General features: G+C 41.7%; 1 protein-coding gene across 2 annotated transcripts; it reads left to right on the top strand.

Annotated features, from left to right (window-relative positions):
• Window positions 1–5783: 5783 nt before the first annotated feature.
• On the top strand, window positions 5784–16803 carry LOC115170168 (ATP-binding cassette sub-family F member 2-like). 2 transcript variants are annotated; one of them, XM_029726523.1, is made up of 15 exons: window positions 5784–5903; window positions 8114–8285; window positions 8538–8750; window positions 9017–9199; window positions 9773–9944; window positions 10734–10829; window positions 11391–11493; window positions 12561–12656; window positions 12944–13063; window positions 13577–13666; window positions 13824–13934; window positions 14038–14100; window positions 14603–14731; window positions 15295–15498; window positions 15790–16803. In XM_029726523.1, exons 2-15 carry the CDS (start codon window positions 8147–8149, stop codon window positions 15904–15906), a joined length of 1836 nt encoding a protein of 611 aa, XP_029582383.1. In that variant the 5' UTR covers window positions 5784–5903; window positions 8114–8146; the 3' UTR covers window positions 15907–16803. The 2 variants fall into 2 exon arrangements, with proteins under 2 accessions (XP_029582383.1, XP_029582384.1); XM_029726524.1 differs by lacking the exon at window positions 5784–5903 and adding an exon at window positions 7425–7449.
• The last annotated feature ends 1744 nt before the right edge of the window (window positions 16804–18547 follow it).

Here is an 18547-nt window from a genome sequence, read left to right as displayed (position 1 = left end):
GAAAGCGTTTGGACCTCTTTTTCAACTAGTCCTCTATTCAAATAGATTGGGGTTAGAATGGGAAAGGATTCACACAAAGTATTCACACCCCTTGAATTTTTCCACATTTTGTTGTGTTACACAGCCTGAATTTACAATGAATTAAATTTAGTTTTTTTGGGTCCTGGCCTACACACAATACCCATTAATGTCAAAGTAGAATTGTGTTTTTCGAAATGTTTACAAATTAATTAAAAATGAAACGCAGAAATGTCTTGAGTCAATAAGAATTGAACCCCTTTGTTATGCCAAGCCTAAATAAATTCAGGAGTAAAAATGTCCTTAACAAGATGCATAATAAGTTGCATGGACTCACTCTGTGTGCAATAATAGTGTTTAACATTATTTTTTTAATGACTACCTCATTTCTGTACCCCATACATACAATTATCTGTAAGGTCCGTCAGTCGAGCAGTGAATTTCAAACACAGATTCAACCACAAGGACCAGGGAGGTTTTCCAATGCCTTGCAAAGAAGGGCACCTATTGATAGACAGTAAACATTGAATATTACTTTGAGCATGGTGAAGTTATTAATTACACTTTGGTCACTACAAAAATACAGGCATCCTTTCGAATTCAATTTCCAGAGAGGAAGGAAATCGCTCAGGGATTTCACCATGAGGCCAATGGTGACTTTAAAACAGTTACAGAGTTTAATGGTTATGACGGGAGAAAACTGAAGATGGATCAACAACATTATAGTAACTCCACAATACTAACACAACTGACAGTGAAAAGGAGGAAGCCCGTACAGAATAAAAAATATTCCAAAACATGTATCCTGTTTGCAACAAGGCACTAAAGTAATACTGCAAAAAAACAAATTGGGGCCAAATTCAATACAACACATTACTGAGTACCAGTCTCTGTCAGAGTGACCATCAGGTTCTTGGTCACCTCCCTGACCAAGGCCCTTCTCCCCCGATTGCGTAATTTAGCTGGGCAGCCAGCTCTAGGAAGAGTCTTGGTGGTTCCAAATGTCTTCCATTTAAGAATGATGGAGACTACTGTGTTCTTGGGGGATCTTCAATGCTGCAGAAATGTTTTGGTACCCTTCCCCAGATCTGTGCATTGACACAATCCTGTCTTAGAGCGTTACAGACAATTCCTTCGACCTCATGGCTTGGTTTTTGCTCTGACATGCACTGTCAACTGTGGGACCTTATATAGACAGGTGTGTGCCTTTTCAAATCATGTCCAATCAATTGAATTTACCACAGGTGGACTCCAATCAAGTTGTAGAAACATCTCAAGGATGATCAATGGAAACAGGATGCACCTGAGCTCAATTTCGAGTCTCATAGCAAAGGGTCTGAATACTTATGTAAATAAGGTATCCGTTTTTATTTTTTATACATTTGCTAAATTTTCTAAAAACCTGTTTTTGCTTTGTCATTATGGGGTATTGTGTATAGATTAATGAGGAAATGTTATTTAATCCATTTTAGAATAAGGCTGTAACGTAATAAAATGTGGAAAAAGTGAAGGGGTCTGAGTACTTTCCGAATGCACTGTACACTACATGACCAAATGTATGTGGACACCTGCTCATCGAACATCTCATTCCAAAATCATGGGCATTAATATGGATTTGGCTGGCAGGGATGTTCCTGTCCCATCTCGCACTTGCGACTCCTGTGGCGTGCCTGGTGCAATGCACGCTGACACCGTCGCCAGATGTACGGTGTTTCCACTGACACATTGGTGCGGCTGGCTGCCTGGTTTAGCGGTCGTTGTGTCAAGAAGCAGCGCAGCTTGGCTGGGTTGTGTTTCGGAGGACGCACGGCTCTCGACCTTCGCCTCTCCCGAGTCCGTACGGGAGTTGCAGCGATGGTACAGGACTGTAACTAAGCCCAAGCCTGAACCATGAAAAACAGCCCCAAACCATTATTTATCCTCCACCAAACTTTACAGTTGGCACTATGCATTGGGGCAGGTAGCGTTCTCCTGGCATCTGCCAAACACAGATTTGTCCGTTAGACTGCCAGATGGTGATGCATGATTCATCACTCCAGAGAACGTGTTTCCACTGCTCCAGAGTCCAACGGCGGCGAGCTTTACACCACTCCAGCTGACGCTTGGTGTTGCACACGGTGATCTTAGGCTTGTGTGTGCGGCTGCTCAGCTCCTCCTCGGAAACCCATTTCATGAAGCTCCCGACGAACAGTTCTTGTGCTGATGTTGCTTCCAGAGGCAGTTTGGAACTCGGTAGTGAGTGTTCCAACCGAGGACAGACGATTTTTACGCGCTACACACTTCAGCACTCTGCGGTCCTGTTCTGTGAGCTTGTTTGACCTACCACTTCGCAGCTGAGCCGTTTTTGTTGCTTCGAGATGTTTCCACTTCACAATAACAGCACTTACAGTTGACCGGAACAGCTCTAGCAGGGCATAAATTGGACGAACTGACTTGTTGGAAAGGTGGCATCCTATGACGGTGCCATGTTGAAAGTCTCTGAGCCCTTCAGTAAGTCCATTCTACTGCCAATGTTTGTCTATGGAGATTGCAAGACTGTGTGCTCGATTTTATACACCTGCCAGCAACAGGTGTGACTGAAATAGCTGAATCCACTAATTTGAAAGTTTGTCCACATACTTTTGTATATATAGTGTATTACTTTTTCCTTTTTGAATTTTTTTTTTGTACAAATGTTAAACTTTTTCTTCCACTTTAACATTAAAGAGTATTTTGTGTACATCGTTGACTAAAATTTTGAGTAAGGTGTGGGTCGGTCCTATGAATTTCTCCACTCAGATGGTTTTGGAGTTGTAATTAATGCTGTGCCATAGTTTCAATTACTCATTTAAAAATAAATAAAAACAATTGCGTCTCATGCAGGCTATATGACTCAGTTAGCCTGGGTAAACAACTGAACGCTGACGTAAAACAATGGTGACCACAGCATTCAGTCTGGTTTAACTAGGCTATGACTTAGCACGTGTAGAGCTCTAAATTGAAGTCATTGATAATGACAGGCCCAAATTATAGCTCTTGCCCTTGTGAGTCAAAAAGAGGATGCGGGGAAAGGACATTTCAATTGCACGCTCCCACAAGACAACATTCATCCATATACAATACATGACACCGCACAATTTATATGAAACAGAGACTTTCATTCATCTTAGAAAACACATAGAGAAGTTCAACAATACAGTTCAACAACACAGTGTGTCCTCAATATAAATTCTGGAATTGTGAAAAAAGTGGGTGTCAGTGATGACATTCATATTGATGATAGTTCCTTGGAGGAAAGTTGCTCGAGTTTAGTATTTTGTTCTTTCTTCAGTTACTGGGGATTCTGGGTTGTTTATTTCCCCTATGGAAGGAGGAAACCAGATTCTGCAGGGTGTGTCTAGGCAGTTGTACAACTTATTAAGAAACAGCTTCAACTTAAGTTAAATTTAGATACAGTACATGTAGCAAAGAAAACGGATCTGAGGGTATTCAATAAATAAGGACTGTTATGGACTGTGACCTCAGTGGTGTAAAGTTACTTAAGTAAAAATACTTTAAAGTACTATTTAAGTAGTTTCTGGGGATATCTGTACATTACTTTTACTTCACTACATTCCTAAAAAACATTAATGTACTTTTTACTTCCACTTGAGTCGTTGTCTATTAAGGTATCTTTACTTTTACTCAAGTATGACAATTGAGTACTTTTTCCACCACTGTGTGACCTTATGGTTCACCTCGCTGGCGTGGTGATCGTGTTGTAGCGAGGTCACATATGACCAATGTGAGGGTTTCTGGGAGGAGTCATCGGTCCCCCTTCTCCTGCACAACTGGCTCCTGCTGATGTTCTGCATTTTCCTCACTCTGCGGAGGACAATGGATCAACTGTTAGTTGACAAGGTGTAATGCATAATTCATGTGAACGTAAAGACTAACACACACAGATCTGAAGATAAGCTTGGGTCTATACGGACAATGAGAAACTCACCAAATTTTATTATGACCAGGGATATTTCCTTTTTATGAAAGAAGTTGGAGGGGGACATGCATTCATAGGAACTTTGTGCTTGTAACCCTTCAATTATGATTGACTGTGGGGTAATCTCTATAGCTAGAGTGCCTACACGTCAATCAAAGGTCTTACATCACAGGGTAATATGGTACATTTCTATTCCAAAGCAACATTTTAGGAAATGCTGCAATGAATGTCCCACATTACAAAAGTTCCCTCTGATCCAAGAGTCAAAGAATCAAAGGACTGCTCACCAATGATAGTCTACTCTTCAAAAGCAATCACAAAAAAACAATAACAAACGACAAAAAAAACTATTAAGATACTGAATAAGTACTCATATAACAAGTTTGCCTGAAGAGATCGGTGGATTAGGTCGCAATTATAAATGAGAACTTGTTCTCAACTTGCCTACCTGGTTAAATAAAGGTGAAATAAAAAAATGTAAAAAATTGTGTCGTAATCATTGCAACGGTGAAAATGACCATAGCGACTGCATTTTCTCTCTTCTAACAAAGCCTATGGCGGAGAGAGTCTGCTGTATTCAAGACAGCCGTGAAACTATACTGAACAAAAATATAAACGCAACATGCAACAATTTCAAAGATTTTATTGTGTTACAGTTAAGGAAATCAGTCAATTGAAATAAATTTGGCCCTAATCTATTAGTTTCGCATGACATGGAATACAGGTATGCATCTGTTGGTCAAAGTCACCTTAATAATAATAAATAAAAAAAAGTAGAGGCGTGGATCAGAAAACCAGTCAGTATCTGGTGTGACCACCATTTACCTCATGCAGTGTGACACATCTCCTTCACATAGAGTTGATCAGGATGTTGATTGTGGTCTGTGGAATGTTGTTCCACTCCTCTTCAAGCTATGCGAAGTTGCTGGATATTGGTGGGGACTGGAACACGCCGTCGTACACATCGATCCGGACCATCCCAAATATGCTCAAATAGTGAGATGTCTGTTGAGTATGCAGGCCATGGAAGAACGGAGACATTTTCAGCTTCCAGGAGTTGTGTACAGATCCTTGCGACGTGGGGCCGTGCATTATCATGCTGAAACATGAGGTGATGGCGGCGAATGAATGGCAGGACAATGGACCTCAGGAACTCGTCACGGTATTTCTGTGCATTCAAACTGCCATCGATAAAATGCAATTGGAGGCGGCTTATTGGAGAGAAATTAACAATCAATTTTATGGCAACAGCTCTGGTAGACATTCCTGCAGTCAGCATGCCAATTCTATCTTTCCACAACTTGAGAAGTGAAAACGTCCTATAATTTATATTTAACATATCTTATATTATAATAAATAATACAAATATGCAAAGTCTAACCATGTTTGAGGCTTATTTACAATGACTGCCAAACTCGGACGAAGCTGGGCCATTTGTGCGCTGCCCTATAGCCTCTTGTGTTAACTTTTTTCAATTTTATTTTGTAAATATTTTCCTAATTCTATTTCTTGAACTGCATTGTTGGTTAAGGGCTTGTATGCATTTCACTGTAAGATTGAGGTACCTGTTTGATTATTTTTTTGCCCATGTGACAAATACCATTTTATTTGATTTAGATGTTTAAACAAGCTTGTTCAATAGTTAACAATCACAGGAGTTCTGGCGCTGACATGTGACACACTATCAATGATGTTGCAATAATGAATCATTTCTCGTCTTGGACACTTTTGTCGGTAATGACGCACAGAATACACCATTTCCCAGAAACCCTTCTGACTATATTAAAATGAGAAGGTGGGGCTACAAAAGAAAACTCGGCGTTTCATTGGTCGGTGAGCCGGCGTTGGGAACACGCGACAACGAGATCATTCTTTCTTGTGCGTTTCCAACCGTCGTCGCCGCCGCCGGTGAACAGGTACAAGACCGGTAAGAAAAATATTTCATTATATTTAAACGTATATGAACCACACCTCACATAGTCACGAATATATTATTATTTTTCGTATGTGGGTTTTAGTAAGAAGGGAAGTGATACATTTATTGATTCGATCAGTAACTAGCTAACTTAAAGTCGAGCTAGCTGGTTACACAATGCAGTGAAGAGGACCACGAGTTGCTTCGGCATTAGCCACCAGTTAGCTGAATCATTACTTGGGAGTCTGACTCAATCGTTTTTGGGGGATTTCTAGCCAGCGGAATTTATTGGCATCTGTCAAATCAAAGGATAAGAAGGTCCACACGGGATTCCTGGATTTGTGATAATATTTTTAACTCTAGATTTGGAGGTGATTTTAGCTAGACAATTTTGCCTTTGGTTGAGTATAACCGTTGTATTTTATTTTTTTCCGACCTAGCCTTTAGCTAGCGAACGTTAGCTTGGTAATTTAGGGGCCTCTATTTCAGCCTCCATATAAAATGGCCCAGGGCGCCAGTTTTAGTTAGCTACCGCAGTTGGCTAGTTGATTAAATTATGTAGCTACTAGTTACGCACAGTTATTACAGGATATTGGTTAAAATAGCTAACTAGGTAAATGGCAGGAAAGGCGTGTGAGATGACATTACCCACCTGGCTAACTACCCCGGTTCTTCAGCACTTAACGTTACTGCTATGCTGTAAGAACGAACTAGCTTGCTAAGCTAGCTACAAGGGAAATGAGGCTGGAATCTGGCATCTATTGGTGTTGAGTAACGATGCTAGGCCCGGAATGTACTGATGTTGCAATCACCACGGCACAAATATGATTAGCTAGTTACATACCGTTAGCGATCTTTGCGTAGAATCCATTAGCGGTGTAACCAGAAATGAACTAGCAATTTTCGATGTCTCGTCTTTGATTGCGATTAATATGAATGGCAACCAATGATGTGTATAAACACTAGATTGTGTTAATGCGATGTAGCTAATGAGGCTTTGAAGCCACCGGCCTCCATATTGGTGCTCCTCAGAAGGCCCAGTCCTCCATAGGAACGAATGGAATTCTGCACTATTTCAATAACATTTAAGCACCAAATTACGTGTATTTGTTGTAGTGGGAGCAGTCAAATTGGTACAAAAATGTTGTATTTCCTTAGTAATGTTTGTATCTCTTCTTTTGACCCCTTTTTCTCCCCAATTTCATGATATCCAATTGGTAGTTAGTCTTGTCCCATCGCTGCAACTCCCGTACGGGCGAGGCGAAGGTCGAGCCATGCGTCCTCAAACTCGACCCTGCCGCACTGCTTCTTGACACACTGCTCGCTTAACCCGGAAGCCAGCCGCACCAATGTGTTGGAGGAAACACCGTCCAGCTGGCGACTGAAGTCAGCGTGTATGCACCCGGCCTGACACAAGGAGTCGCTAGAGCACAATGGGACAAGGACATCCCGGCCGGCTAAACCCTCCCCTAACCCGGACAACACTGGGCCAATTGTGCGCCGCCTCAGGGGACTCCTGGTCGCGGCCGGCTGCGATACATCCTGGGATCAAACCCGGGTCTGTAGTGATGAATCTAGCATGGCGATGCAGTGCCTTAGACCGCTGTGCCACTAGGGAGGCCGTGTTTATATATATATAATATATATATTTTTTTTTTATGTTTAGGTTACGTAATATAATACAAAAATATGCATTGAGGAGTCTAATAGAATATACAAACACGCTTTCAAATAATTTTTTACTTTGGAGTACCAAAATGGCTGTGCAGTGGCTTCAAAACAATGCCCCTTGTAAGTCATCTAGAGTTGATACATATCATCAATGGCAACTAAGGCTTGAAGGGAGGACTTGCAACCTTTACACTAAAGCCCGATCAAGCAGGGCTTTATCAGGGTTAAATGCATTGAATTTCTCATTTAGCTGGTCAGCAACAAGTCACCTTGAATCTAACACAGGTGACCCCATAAGTCAACCATTTATATAACGTTACTTTAATTTGTTTACTCTTATGCTAGCTAATGGAAATTAGTTGTTGGGATACACCCGACATTGGCTTGCTACTCTTTTCCATTTTAGTGGCTGTATCAAAACAATACAAAATTACTTTCACCTGAAGACTGCTTAGCTACTGTATTAGCCTCTCTGATAATCCAGATGCAGGGAACACAAAGTTACTGACCCAGTTTCCCCTGCTTTGTCCCCCTGCTCGCTGTGTCTTCAGGTTGAATTTTCTTTCTCGAGGTTCGCAGCAGCCATGCCCTCTGACCTGGCCAAGAAGAAGGCGCAGAAGAAGAAGGAAGCCGCCAAATCCCGACAGAAGGCCAAAAAACCAGGAGAGGACGGAGAGGGAGAGAAACCAGAACAAGGCCAGCAGAATGGAGCAGAAAGCAACGGTAATAGTTATCTATCATAGAGAAACTAAAGGGCTCAAGTCTAAATCCTCTTCGCAGCTACTTTAGGTGCTCAGAGGTGTATTTTGTGTTCTTCTTTTACTAAAATGTAAATGGCTCTTGAGCGTCTGCTAAATTACTGTGATGACATGCAAGTGGGTGGTTGGTACCTCATGTTAAATATGGGTTGACTGGTACGCATATGTCTGTCAGTGGAGATGGATAACCCAACTAAAACATCCCACTGTGTCACAGGAGTGGATATCCTGACCAAGGAGATGGACGAGTTTGAGCTGAAGAAAACTGAGGCACGGGCGGTGACCGGCGTGCTGGCGTCGCACCCAAACAGCACGGACGTCCACGTCGCCAGCTTGTCGCTCACCTTCCACGGGCAGGAGCTGCTGCAGGACACCAGCCTGGAGCTCAACTCGGGCCGCCGCTATGGCCTCATTGGCCTCAACGGCACTGGTAAGTAGTTACCGCCACCTGTGTCGTGTTCACTAGGCATAAAACGGAAGAAACCCCTCAAACAACATTTTGGGTAGAAACACACATTTCCATTTTTCATTGCAAAACATTTTGCTACGGTGTGCTCTAATGAACATGACCCAGCGCCTTTCGGACACCTTTTTGCGATGTCATTTTCAGCAGTGGGTACAGCCATTTATTGGAACAATGACCACTTTATTTACGAATACAACATTTGATCTCCTATGGGGACTCTACTTTTCCAGGTAAATCCATGTTGCTGTCAGCCATTGGCCACCGCGAGATACCTATCCCAGAGCACATTGACATTTACCACCTGACCCGCGAGATGGCGCCCAGCGACAAGACGGCCCTGCAGTGTGTCATGGAGGTGGACGAGGAGAGGATCCATCTGGAGAAGGAGGCAGAGCGCCTGGCCTCCGAGGACTGTGAGTGTTTTGCATCCATCCTTCGCTTACTTTGTCCTCGTAGGAAGACCATTGCTAAAAGTGTCTCAAATGGAGCAATTCAGATTGTTCCTATTCAGCTAAACATTTTGTACCTTGCTGTGGTGCTAGTGATTGCTTTATAATGGTGGATAGGTTGTAGTAGTTTAGAGTATTTCCACGTTACCATGGGAACTGTGCTCACCGTGGCAGCTTCCCTTCCTAGGCGTGGTACACTACTTCCCATGTCCCAAACAGTCCTACAGAATGAGTTCCCTTCATGATGTAGCGTCGGGCAAAGGGCACAAAGGCTTATTTGGTGGCACGACAACCGTGATTACATTTCACCCCCCAACCAGTTAAAATGAAAACCATTGAGTAGAAGTTCCCTCCCTTCTGTCCGCTACTCTCTTCCTCTTCTTATCCTACTCCTCTACTTTTTCACTCTTACACCCAAATTACATTTACATTTAAGTCATTTAGCAGACGCTCTTATCCAGAGCGACTTACAAATTCTCATCTCCCTTCTCTTTTCCTCCTCCCTTTCTCTCTCGCTCCTTTTTCTCTCCCCTAAAGCTGAGTGTGAGAAGCTGATGGAGCTGTACGAGCGTCTGGAGGAGCTGGACGCAGACAAGGCCGAGGTACGGGCCTCCCAGATCCTCCACGGCCTGGGCTTTACCGCCGCCATGCAGCAGAAGAAGCTTAAGGACTTCAGCGGAGGCTGGAGGATGCGTGTCGCTCTGGCCAGGTAAAACCCACCCTATACAATACACACCGGACCTGTATTCAAGTCTGAGTGTAAGAGTGCTGATCTAGGATCAGGTCTTCATTATCCACAGCTCTGGGCTGATCTAGGATCAGGTCTTCATTATCCACAGCTGTGGGTCTGTATTGATAAAACATCTCAGTGAAGGAGTGCTGATCTAGGATCTGTTATATAACCTTTGAATCATAACAGGTGGGGACCTGATCCTAGATCAGCAATCCTACTGTGAGACACTATGAATACAGGCCTTGAGCCCAGTGTTTTTCCTAGACTCTCAAGCATCGCTACAGAAATTCTCTTTTTAACATCTGTCTAGAAAAAAAGTCAGATCTTTATGGAAGTGGCCGGGCCGCTGGGGTTCTCAAGGGCCTAGGGGTATGGGATATATATTTTAATGCTGCGTAGGCGTTTGGCTCAGAACTGTTTGGGAAGTGATGTAAAGAAAGGCCGAATGATAGCGCCGCCGCCAAGCAGTATGTTCACAGTGCGGCGGCGCAGTGACAAAAATGGACCGAAGCGTTTATCTGATCCCTACAGTTCTGTGCACTCCTCTTGCGTTCCGTTTCACTTTGCCCAAATGCCTTTAGTCATATTTAAAAACAATTATAGATTTAAAAGGTTTTAAGATTAAAAAATACATCTAAATCATACATCAATAAGACCTAAGAGTGAATGGGTGTTTTTCATTCGTAAATGCCGTTTAAGAATTGTTTTTTGGGGGGGGTAGGCCTCCCAGAAGTAACGTTTTGTTTGTGTGTTCCTCATCTCCAGAGCTCTGTTCTTGAAGCCCTTCATGTTGCTGCTGGATGAGCCCACCAACCATCTGGACCTGGATGCCTGTGTGTGGCTGGAGGAGGAGCTTAGCCAGTAAGGCCATTTACGTGTGTGTAAGATGTAGGACATTACTTCTCTAGACAGAATTGTGCCGTTTATCATTTACTTTTATTAACCTGAAAAGCCATCTTAGATTGGTTGATGGCAGGTTTCTGCTATGACCTACTGTGGTTTGAATTGATCAACAACTCCAGAGGGAAATCATGTAAACGTGTTTCCGCCATCTACTCCTTTAAGATATTACTGCTGCTGTGACATGATGTAAACAAAAGGCCGAATTATAGTGTCCCTGCCTGGCAGTATGTTGTCAGTGCGGGGGCGCGTTGACAAAAACTAGACCGAAGCGTTTATCTGATCCCAGCAGCATGCCAAAGTGTAGAACGGACGCCACAGGGTTTGTTAGTTCCAACATGAGATGTTTTAGACATTGCTCATGGAGATTACTCATCTGTGCTAACCACTAGCTATATACTTACTTTGACTATAATCCTTTACATTTGGATGAAGAATCCCCATGTTTGGTGTAACTCAAGATTAGCTTTGTCGGTATTTTGAAGTGTCCACTTTTTTCTTTTTTTTCCTCCAATTCAACAGATTTAAACGTATTTTGGTCCTGATTTCCCATTCGCAAGACTTCCTCAACGGCGTGTGCACCAACATCATGCACTTACACGAGCGCAAGCTGAAATACTACACGGTAAGAGCAACTACACCCTGCCACGAGCCAACATGGACCAATGAGATGTTTGTCTGGCTTAGAATAATGCTCCAAGTCAGAGCAGTTGCATTTCCTGTCTTCAGTTGATAAATAAATCACCAGTTTATCATACTTACCAGGGCCTAAAATTAACACCTGCCAAACATGGGTAGATATCGGCATTGGCGGGCAAGTATGTCTAATTCACCAGCCATGTGAATTACAGGGATGTAAACAAATTTGTGCACAAATTGAGAGAAGCTTTTTGTGCGTATGGACAATTAATTTCAGGGATTGTTTTATTTCAGCTCATGAAACATGGGACCAACACTTCTTGAGTTTTTATATTTTTGTTCAGTGTAAATTAAATTGAGCAATATACCACATCACTTATTACTCGTAATACATTTGTTTTAGAAACATTACTAAGCATGCTCATGTTTTGTGTGTAATTATGGCAAAAATATTTTGGCTGGGGGGGAATCGATGGGCGGTAGATCATAATTCTACCTGCCACCATGGCTGGTTTATAAAAAAATAAAGTTAGTTTTACGCCCTGCTACTCAGACTTCAACCATCTACTAGTTTTATATTGTATTTGCCCTTGGTGAGTTACTCTGGATAAAAGTTACTATATTCAAGTCATAAGAACAAATGAAAATGACTCCGGTGTGCGAGTACATCCCATTTCAAGTGTAAAATGGTACTCATGTAAAAACAAATGTTTGATTAATTCCTGGTAGGGCAACTTTGATGGGGGGGCGGCGGCACAAAAAAATGATGAGCTACAGTTGTGCTTGGGTCTGTGTGCCAACATCCATCCTCCCCCTGACATGGGCTAATTTTAATTGAGTGACTATCAAGTGACTGACATAACAAGACAAACTACTGATGGACAACCAAATTTTGCAAAATTGTACCTTGTGTATTCTACTCTTGATCTGAGGGACTTCAAAGGGGGACACCAGTTTTCTATCCCTGTGGTAGGGTAACGGTTTGTTTACATCCTGGTAGGGCAACTGTTTTACTTCCTGGTAGGGCAACTATGTTTGTTTACTTCCTGATAGGGCAACTACGACCAGTACATAAAGACCAGGGAGGAGCTGGAAGAGAACCAGATGAAGAGATTCAACTGGGAGCAGGACCAGATCAAACACATGAAGGTATCTAAGATTCCCTTTCTCTAAACACACTTCCTCATTCACTAGTGGTTTGGTGATTTTTATTTATGTGAAATTCGGGCTGACGCCAGTATTATGTGATGGATCAACATAGTGATGGGTTATTTTGGAACCACCTAGGGCGTGGTCGTTTCATACAAACCGTTTTTAAGTTCAATAAACTCAAGTGACACACAATGATGAGAGGAAGTGTGTGAGTGAAGGGCTTCACCAAACAGTTATTTTTATTTTTTTGTAAACCTCCCTTTCTCTCCTTACCACCCCACTAGAACTACATAGCCCGGTTTGGGCACGGCTCAGCCAAGCTTGCTCGCCAAGCCCAGAGTAAAGAGAAAACCCTGCAGAAGATGGTGGCCTCTGGCCTGACTGAGAGTGTTTCCAATGACAAAGTAAGTCTGTTTAGTGACTTTGACTCGGTGGACAAAGGTGACAGTGCTTCCCATATAGGGTTTGAACAGGTGCTCTTTTTTTGTATAATTAGTTTTTACTCTACAGCCCAGGGCAAGTCACATAATCAGAAATTTCTCTGGACTATAGTAAAAGTGGATATTACTGCAGGCAACTCTTATTTTAGAATATTCTGAACATAGTTCTGGTCTATTGTGATGCAAAGAAGTGCACAGTAGATAGTTCCAGGATAATAGATTTGTTTTATAGAATTGCAAAATAGAAGCCAAAATCTCACAGCTCCATTTAGGGTGGTAGGTCACAAGGCAGGGATCAGAGAACCTGCGACTCATCATTACTCCCTCAGAACTGAGGACAGAAACCTCATTCGGGGTGGTAGGTCACAAAAGGCAGGGATCATCCTAAACTCCTCCCTCAGATCTGAGGACAGTAAGCTCATATCATCCTAAACTCCTCCCTGAGGACAGTAAGCTCATTCTTCTCTTTTCCTTTAGACCCTGTCATTTTGTTTTCCTCCCTGTGGGAAGATTCCCCCTCCGGTCATCATGGTACAGAATGTCAGCTTCAAGTACTCTGATGACCAGGTAGGTGATTGTCCAACCTTCTCTCACTTCCGCCTAACTGAATGTTTGTTTTATTTATGACAAAAGAGAAATTCCAACTCCAAACTATACTTGATTATGTTTTTCGCAATATTGTAAGTGTGAATTTATCTTGCATTTCCCTTGTTTGACATTTCAGCCCCATATATACAAGAACCTTGAGTTTGGCATAGACCTCGACACCCGAGTGGCCCTTGTGGGGCCCAACGGGGCCGGGAAGTCCACCCTGCTCAAACTTCTCACTGGAGAGGTGAGTCTTGACTTCTCAAAGTATAAATGTTTCTGATCAGACATCCCATCCCTGTCTCCTCTCTCTCCACCCCGACTCACGTCTCGTCATTCTTTGTCCTCAGCTCCTCCCTACTGACGGTATGATTCGCAAGAACTCCCACGTCAAGATTGGCAGATATCACCAGGTACCATAGCATTTTAAAATGCACTAATAGCCTAAACTGTCTTGAGAATTGTCTGTAATGGACAGAAACATAAAAAAAAAAATTGTGTGCTCCTACAATGGCAAAAATTGGAGTAGACTGCAAATTTTGAGCTGAAGGGATGGTCAGTGGCATCTTTAGTTTTATTTTATTACTTGAAGTTAAAGATGTCCTCCAGTGATTTCATAAATTATTATTTAAAAAATTAATTGAACTTATGGTTGAAAGCGATGTCCCAATTATAAAAAGTGATGTACACACATTAACCCCCCTAGAGTCGATGTCTGCGCCCCTGCAGAAATCTAATTAGCATTAAAATAAATCCCCACAAATCTCAGTATAAGCTAGATATATATATATATTTTTTGTATTGGATGTGTCTCAATCCATCGCATCCATCACGGGACAACTTCAGAAGTTAGACATTTTTTACAACTCTGCATGATTCACATGGCTGAACCTACTCCTTATTTCCCCTCTAAAGCATCTTACAGAGCAGCTGGAACTCGACCTCTCGCCCCTGGATTACATGATGAAGTGTTACCCAGAGATCAAGGAGAGGGAGGAGATGAGGAAGATCATTGGCCGCTATGGGCTGACAGGCAAACAGCAGGTCAGTTTGATCATTAGTGATCCTAAAACATTGTCATGTTGCAGGGTTTGATTGAGCCCGTCTGGCATGCCACGGGAGTGGGGTTTGACTGAGCCCGTCTGGCATGCCACGGGAGTGGGGTTTGACTGAGCCCGTCTGGCATGCCACAGGAGTGGGGTTTGTACTTTCGGGACACTTCCATTGGTTCCATTTGCACCATTCAAGCTCCAAGGGCAGCTTATGTATTTGGAGAAAACTAATTCTATTTGAGCCCAGGTTTGCAGGGTTGTAGTCAATTTAAATGAAAGTGAAGTCGGAAATGTAATTAAAACCCTATATGAATTGGGGGACTGTCTTACAACAATTTACATTTTAGTCATTTTAGCAGACTCTTGTACAGAGTGACTTATAGGAGCAATTAGGGTTACCTGCCTTGCTCAAGGGCACATTGGCAGATCTTTCACCTAGTCGGCTCAGAGATTGGAACCAGCGACTTGTCGATTACTGGCCCAATGCTCTTAACCACTAGGCTACCTGCCGCCCTAATTTACTGACATTGGTGTCAATTTTCTGCATTTTACCAGGTGAACCCCATCAGAAACCTATCTGATGGGCAGAAGTGCCGGGTGTGCTTTGCCTGGCTGGCTGGTCAGAATGCCCACATGCTCTTCCTGGATGAGCCCACCAATCACTTGGACATCGAGACCATTGACGCCCTGGCCGACGCCATCAACGAGTACGAGGGCGGCATGATGTTGGTTAGCCACGACTTCAGGCTCATCCAGCAGGTTCGGATAAAAAGATTATAACACTTTTTTTTAAATTATTTATTTATTTTTTTGTATGAAAGGGTTGATTTTTAAATACATTGTTGGACAATTGCCACACTGTTTGAATATACTCCACCATGCCATTAGCACACAGATGCTGCACTGTTACACTCCATTAATATACAGTAGCAGAGTCAACATATTTTGAATGAGCTTATCAGAAATAGTCCTAGTTTACATATACTTACGGAAAATCTTTGTTGGAAGAATTGTTCATTTGTCCCTTTTCAACCCGTTTTTGCTCTCTAGGTGGCCCAGGAGATCTGGGTTTGTGAAAAGCAGACCATCACCAAATGGAACCGGGACATCTTGGCTTACAAACACCATCTGAAAAAGAAGATTGACAAAAATTCGCATGGTGTATAAAAAAACCCGAAAAAACCCCGAAAACAATTATTTAAAAAAACGACCTCCCCAGATTCAAGACTGGACTCCCAATTTCCCCATTCCATCTTCACTTGACTATTTATCTCAAGAAGCATGTTGCTCCATTTCTAGATGCCCATTTCCTTCCTGCTTAAAGCCTCTTTACAGACTGCTGGAAGGTTGTGGTGCGTCCTAGTTGCCTTCCATTGCTACCCCTTCAACAGGCATACATACGGTATCTTAATTTCTCTGAATTAAAACGTTTTTAAAAATATATGTATCCATTAGTGGAGAAGATGTGCACTTTGTTTTTAATTCACGGTTCATGACTTTTCAACAGTTCAGATCTAGTAGGATATAAACTGCCTGCAGGGTTGGGTAGGTTCAAAATGTAATCCGTTACTAGTTACATGTTAAATTGTCATCAGTAACGTAACATTTGGATTACCCCAAACTCGGTAACGTAATCTGATTACTTTCGATAACTTTCCCCTTAGGAGTCATTAAGACAATGATCCATGAAACGCATTTGTCGTCATCGGTGGTCTGACTTGTCAGACTCGCTCAGGTGGAACAAATTTAAACTTGTACCTTTTTCCCCCAATGCTGAATTGTCATTGAAAGGTGTCATAATGTATTTATTTTTTTCGTAATCATACTTTGAATTCAAAAGTAATCCAAGAAGTAATCCAGTTCAAGTGTGTGTAATCTGATTACAATATTTTTGCTGGGAACGTAACTGATTACTAAACTAATCAGATTACATGTAATCAGTTACTTGCCGCCTATACCAATTTTAGTTTCCTTTCACTTTAAAAGAGCTTTATTATTTTGTCATTATTTAACACTGTACCTGCAATAATGGGAATGTCTGAAATAAAGGAGCAAAATAACTGACTTGGTTTGTTTTTAGTAACATGACAATGATGAATTTGATTTAATCAGTAAGTTGACAGTGCTTTAGCATAAATTAATGTGCTTTTCAGTGTCTTTTTTAGTCTTTTGAATGTGTAGATATTTTAATTGATTGGCGTTAGAGCCCACATACTAGGTTTGGTTAGCTCTTAGCAGGGTTAGGCCATGCCAAAGTCTGCCTCGCATACTCCCTTAAGACATTTGCTTGAAAAACGAGCAAAGCAGCAATATCATTAGTCCCTCTTGAGATGCCATAGCAACAGCAGCCAGTATACATTTCCTCAAAATAGTCAACTAGGATAAATCAAGAAATTTGTCAAATTGACATTTTTGCCAAATAGGTCTGTCATGTAATTTTACATCCAAGGTGTTTGGTGCAGTATTTGTCAAGTGAAATAAACTAGTTTCTTGTTGAATGACAAACACTTAATTGAAGAATCCTGTCTAGTTGCCACTCCTATTAGTAGTACTGTTGACCTTCACACAGCTATGGCTAGAGGGATCTATCTTTTGTCAAATATGAGCAGAGATACTTTTGAGGAAATACGATTCCAATGTATGGCCATTGTGTACGTTGTCTATGTGTCGTCAATTGCATTCTGGGGAAAAGTTAAGCACGCCAAGTAGTGAATGGGAATCAATTGGGCGCAACAAAAATACATTGTGTCAATTTTGTGAACTACAAATATTTGTGAGATCATTTACTTGTTCTCTGTAATATATAACTTTAGTTTTTTCCTTTTCAATTACGACCTAAGCTGTGTTCGAATACTCATACTAACTGTACTGTTTGTTACAAATTGAGTATGTAGTATGCTTATTGACTTTTCAAATAAGTAACTTATTTGAAAAGTCATGACTTTATTACATTGCTTAACATTTGTATCTGCTCTCGTCAGACTTCAGTTGCATATTTTCTGCCATTTTCTTCTAATTTTAAAGTTTTGTGAAGCCATGCCCATTTTCTGAAGAAATGCATTATGGGCCCTAAAACCATGGAAATGGTGTCCACTGCTTGTATACTTCGTATTTTGGCAAATGTATGACATCCGGGAACTTTTGGCATACTGTTTGACCAATAACCATTCTACATACTCAATTTACGTCACAAATAGTGCAGTTAGTATGAGTATTTGAACACAGCTTAGGTCTTAATTGAAAGGAAAAAACCAAAAGCCCACAGAAGCTAGGGTAGGCCCTCGGTGGAATGAGTTTGGTCATAGGCCAGGGGTGTCAAAGTACAATCAGGGGTGTCAAACTCATTCCATGAAGGGGCTGTGGGTTTTTGTTTTTTCCTTTCCAATTAAGACCTAGACAACCAGGTGAAGGGAGTACCTTACTAATTACAGTGGTGGAAAAAGTACCCAATTTGTCATACTTGAGTAAAAGTAAAGATACCTTAATAGGAAATGACTCAAGTGAAAGTCACCCAGTAAAATATTACTTGAGTAAAAGTCAAAGTATTTGGTTTTAAATATACTTAAGTATCCAAAGTATAAATAATTTCAAATTCCTTATATTGAGCAAACCATATGGTGCAATTGTTCATGTTTCTTTAATTTATGGATAGCCAGGGACACACCAACACTCGGACATCATTTAGAAACAAAGCATTTGTGTTTAGTGAGTCCTCCAGGTCAGAGGCAGTAGAGATGACCAGGGATGTTCTCTTGATAAGTGTGTGAATTGGACCATTTCTGTCCTGCTTGCATTCAAAATGTAACGA

This window comes from Salmo trutta, chromosome 31 (genome assembly GCF_901001165.1).
Source record: "Salmo trutta chromosome 31, fSalTru1.1, whole genome shotgun sequence".
Lineage (NCBI taxonomy): Eukaryota > Metazoa > Chordata > Actinopteri > Salmoniformes > Salmonidae > Salmo > Salmo trutta.
This window is presented reverse-complemented; position numbering and strand designations above follow the sequence as displayed.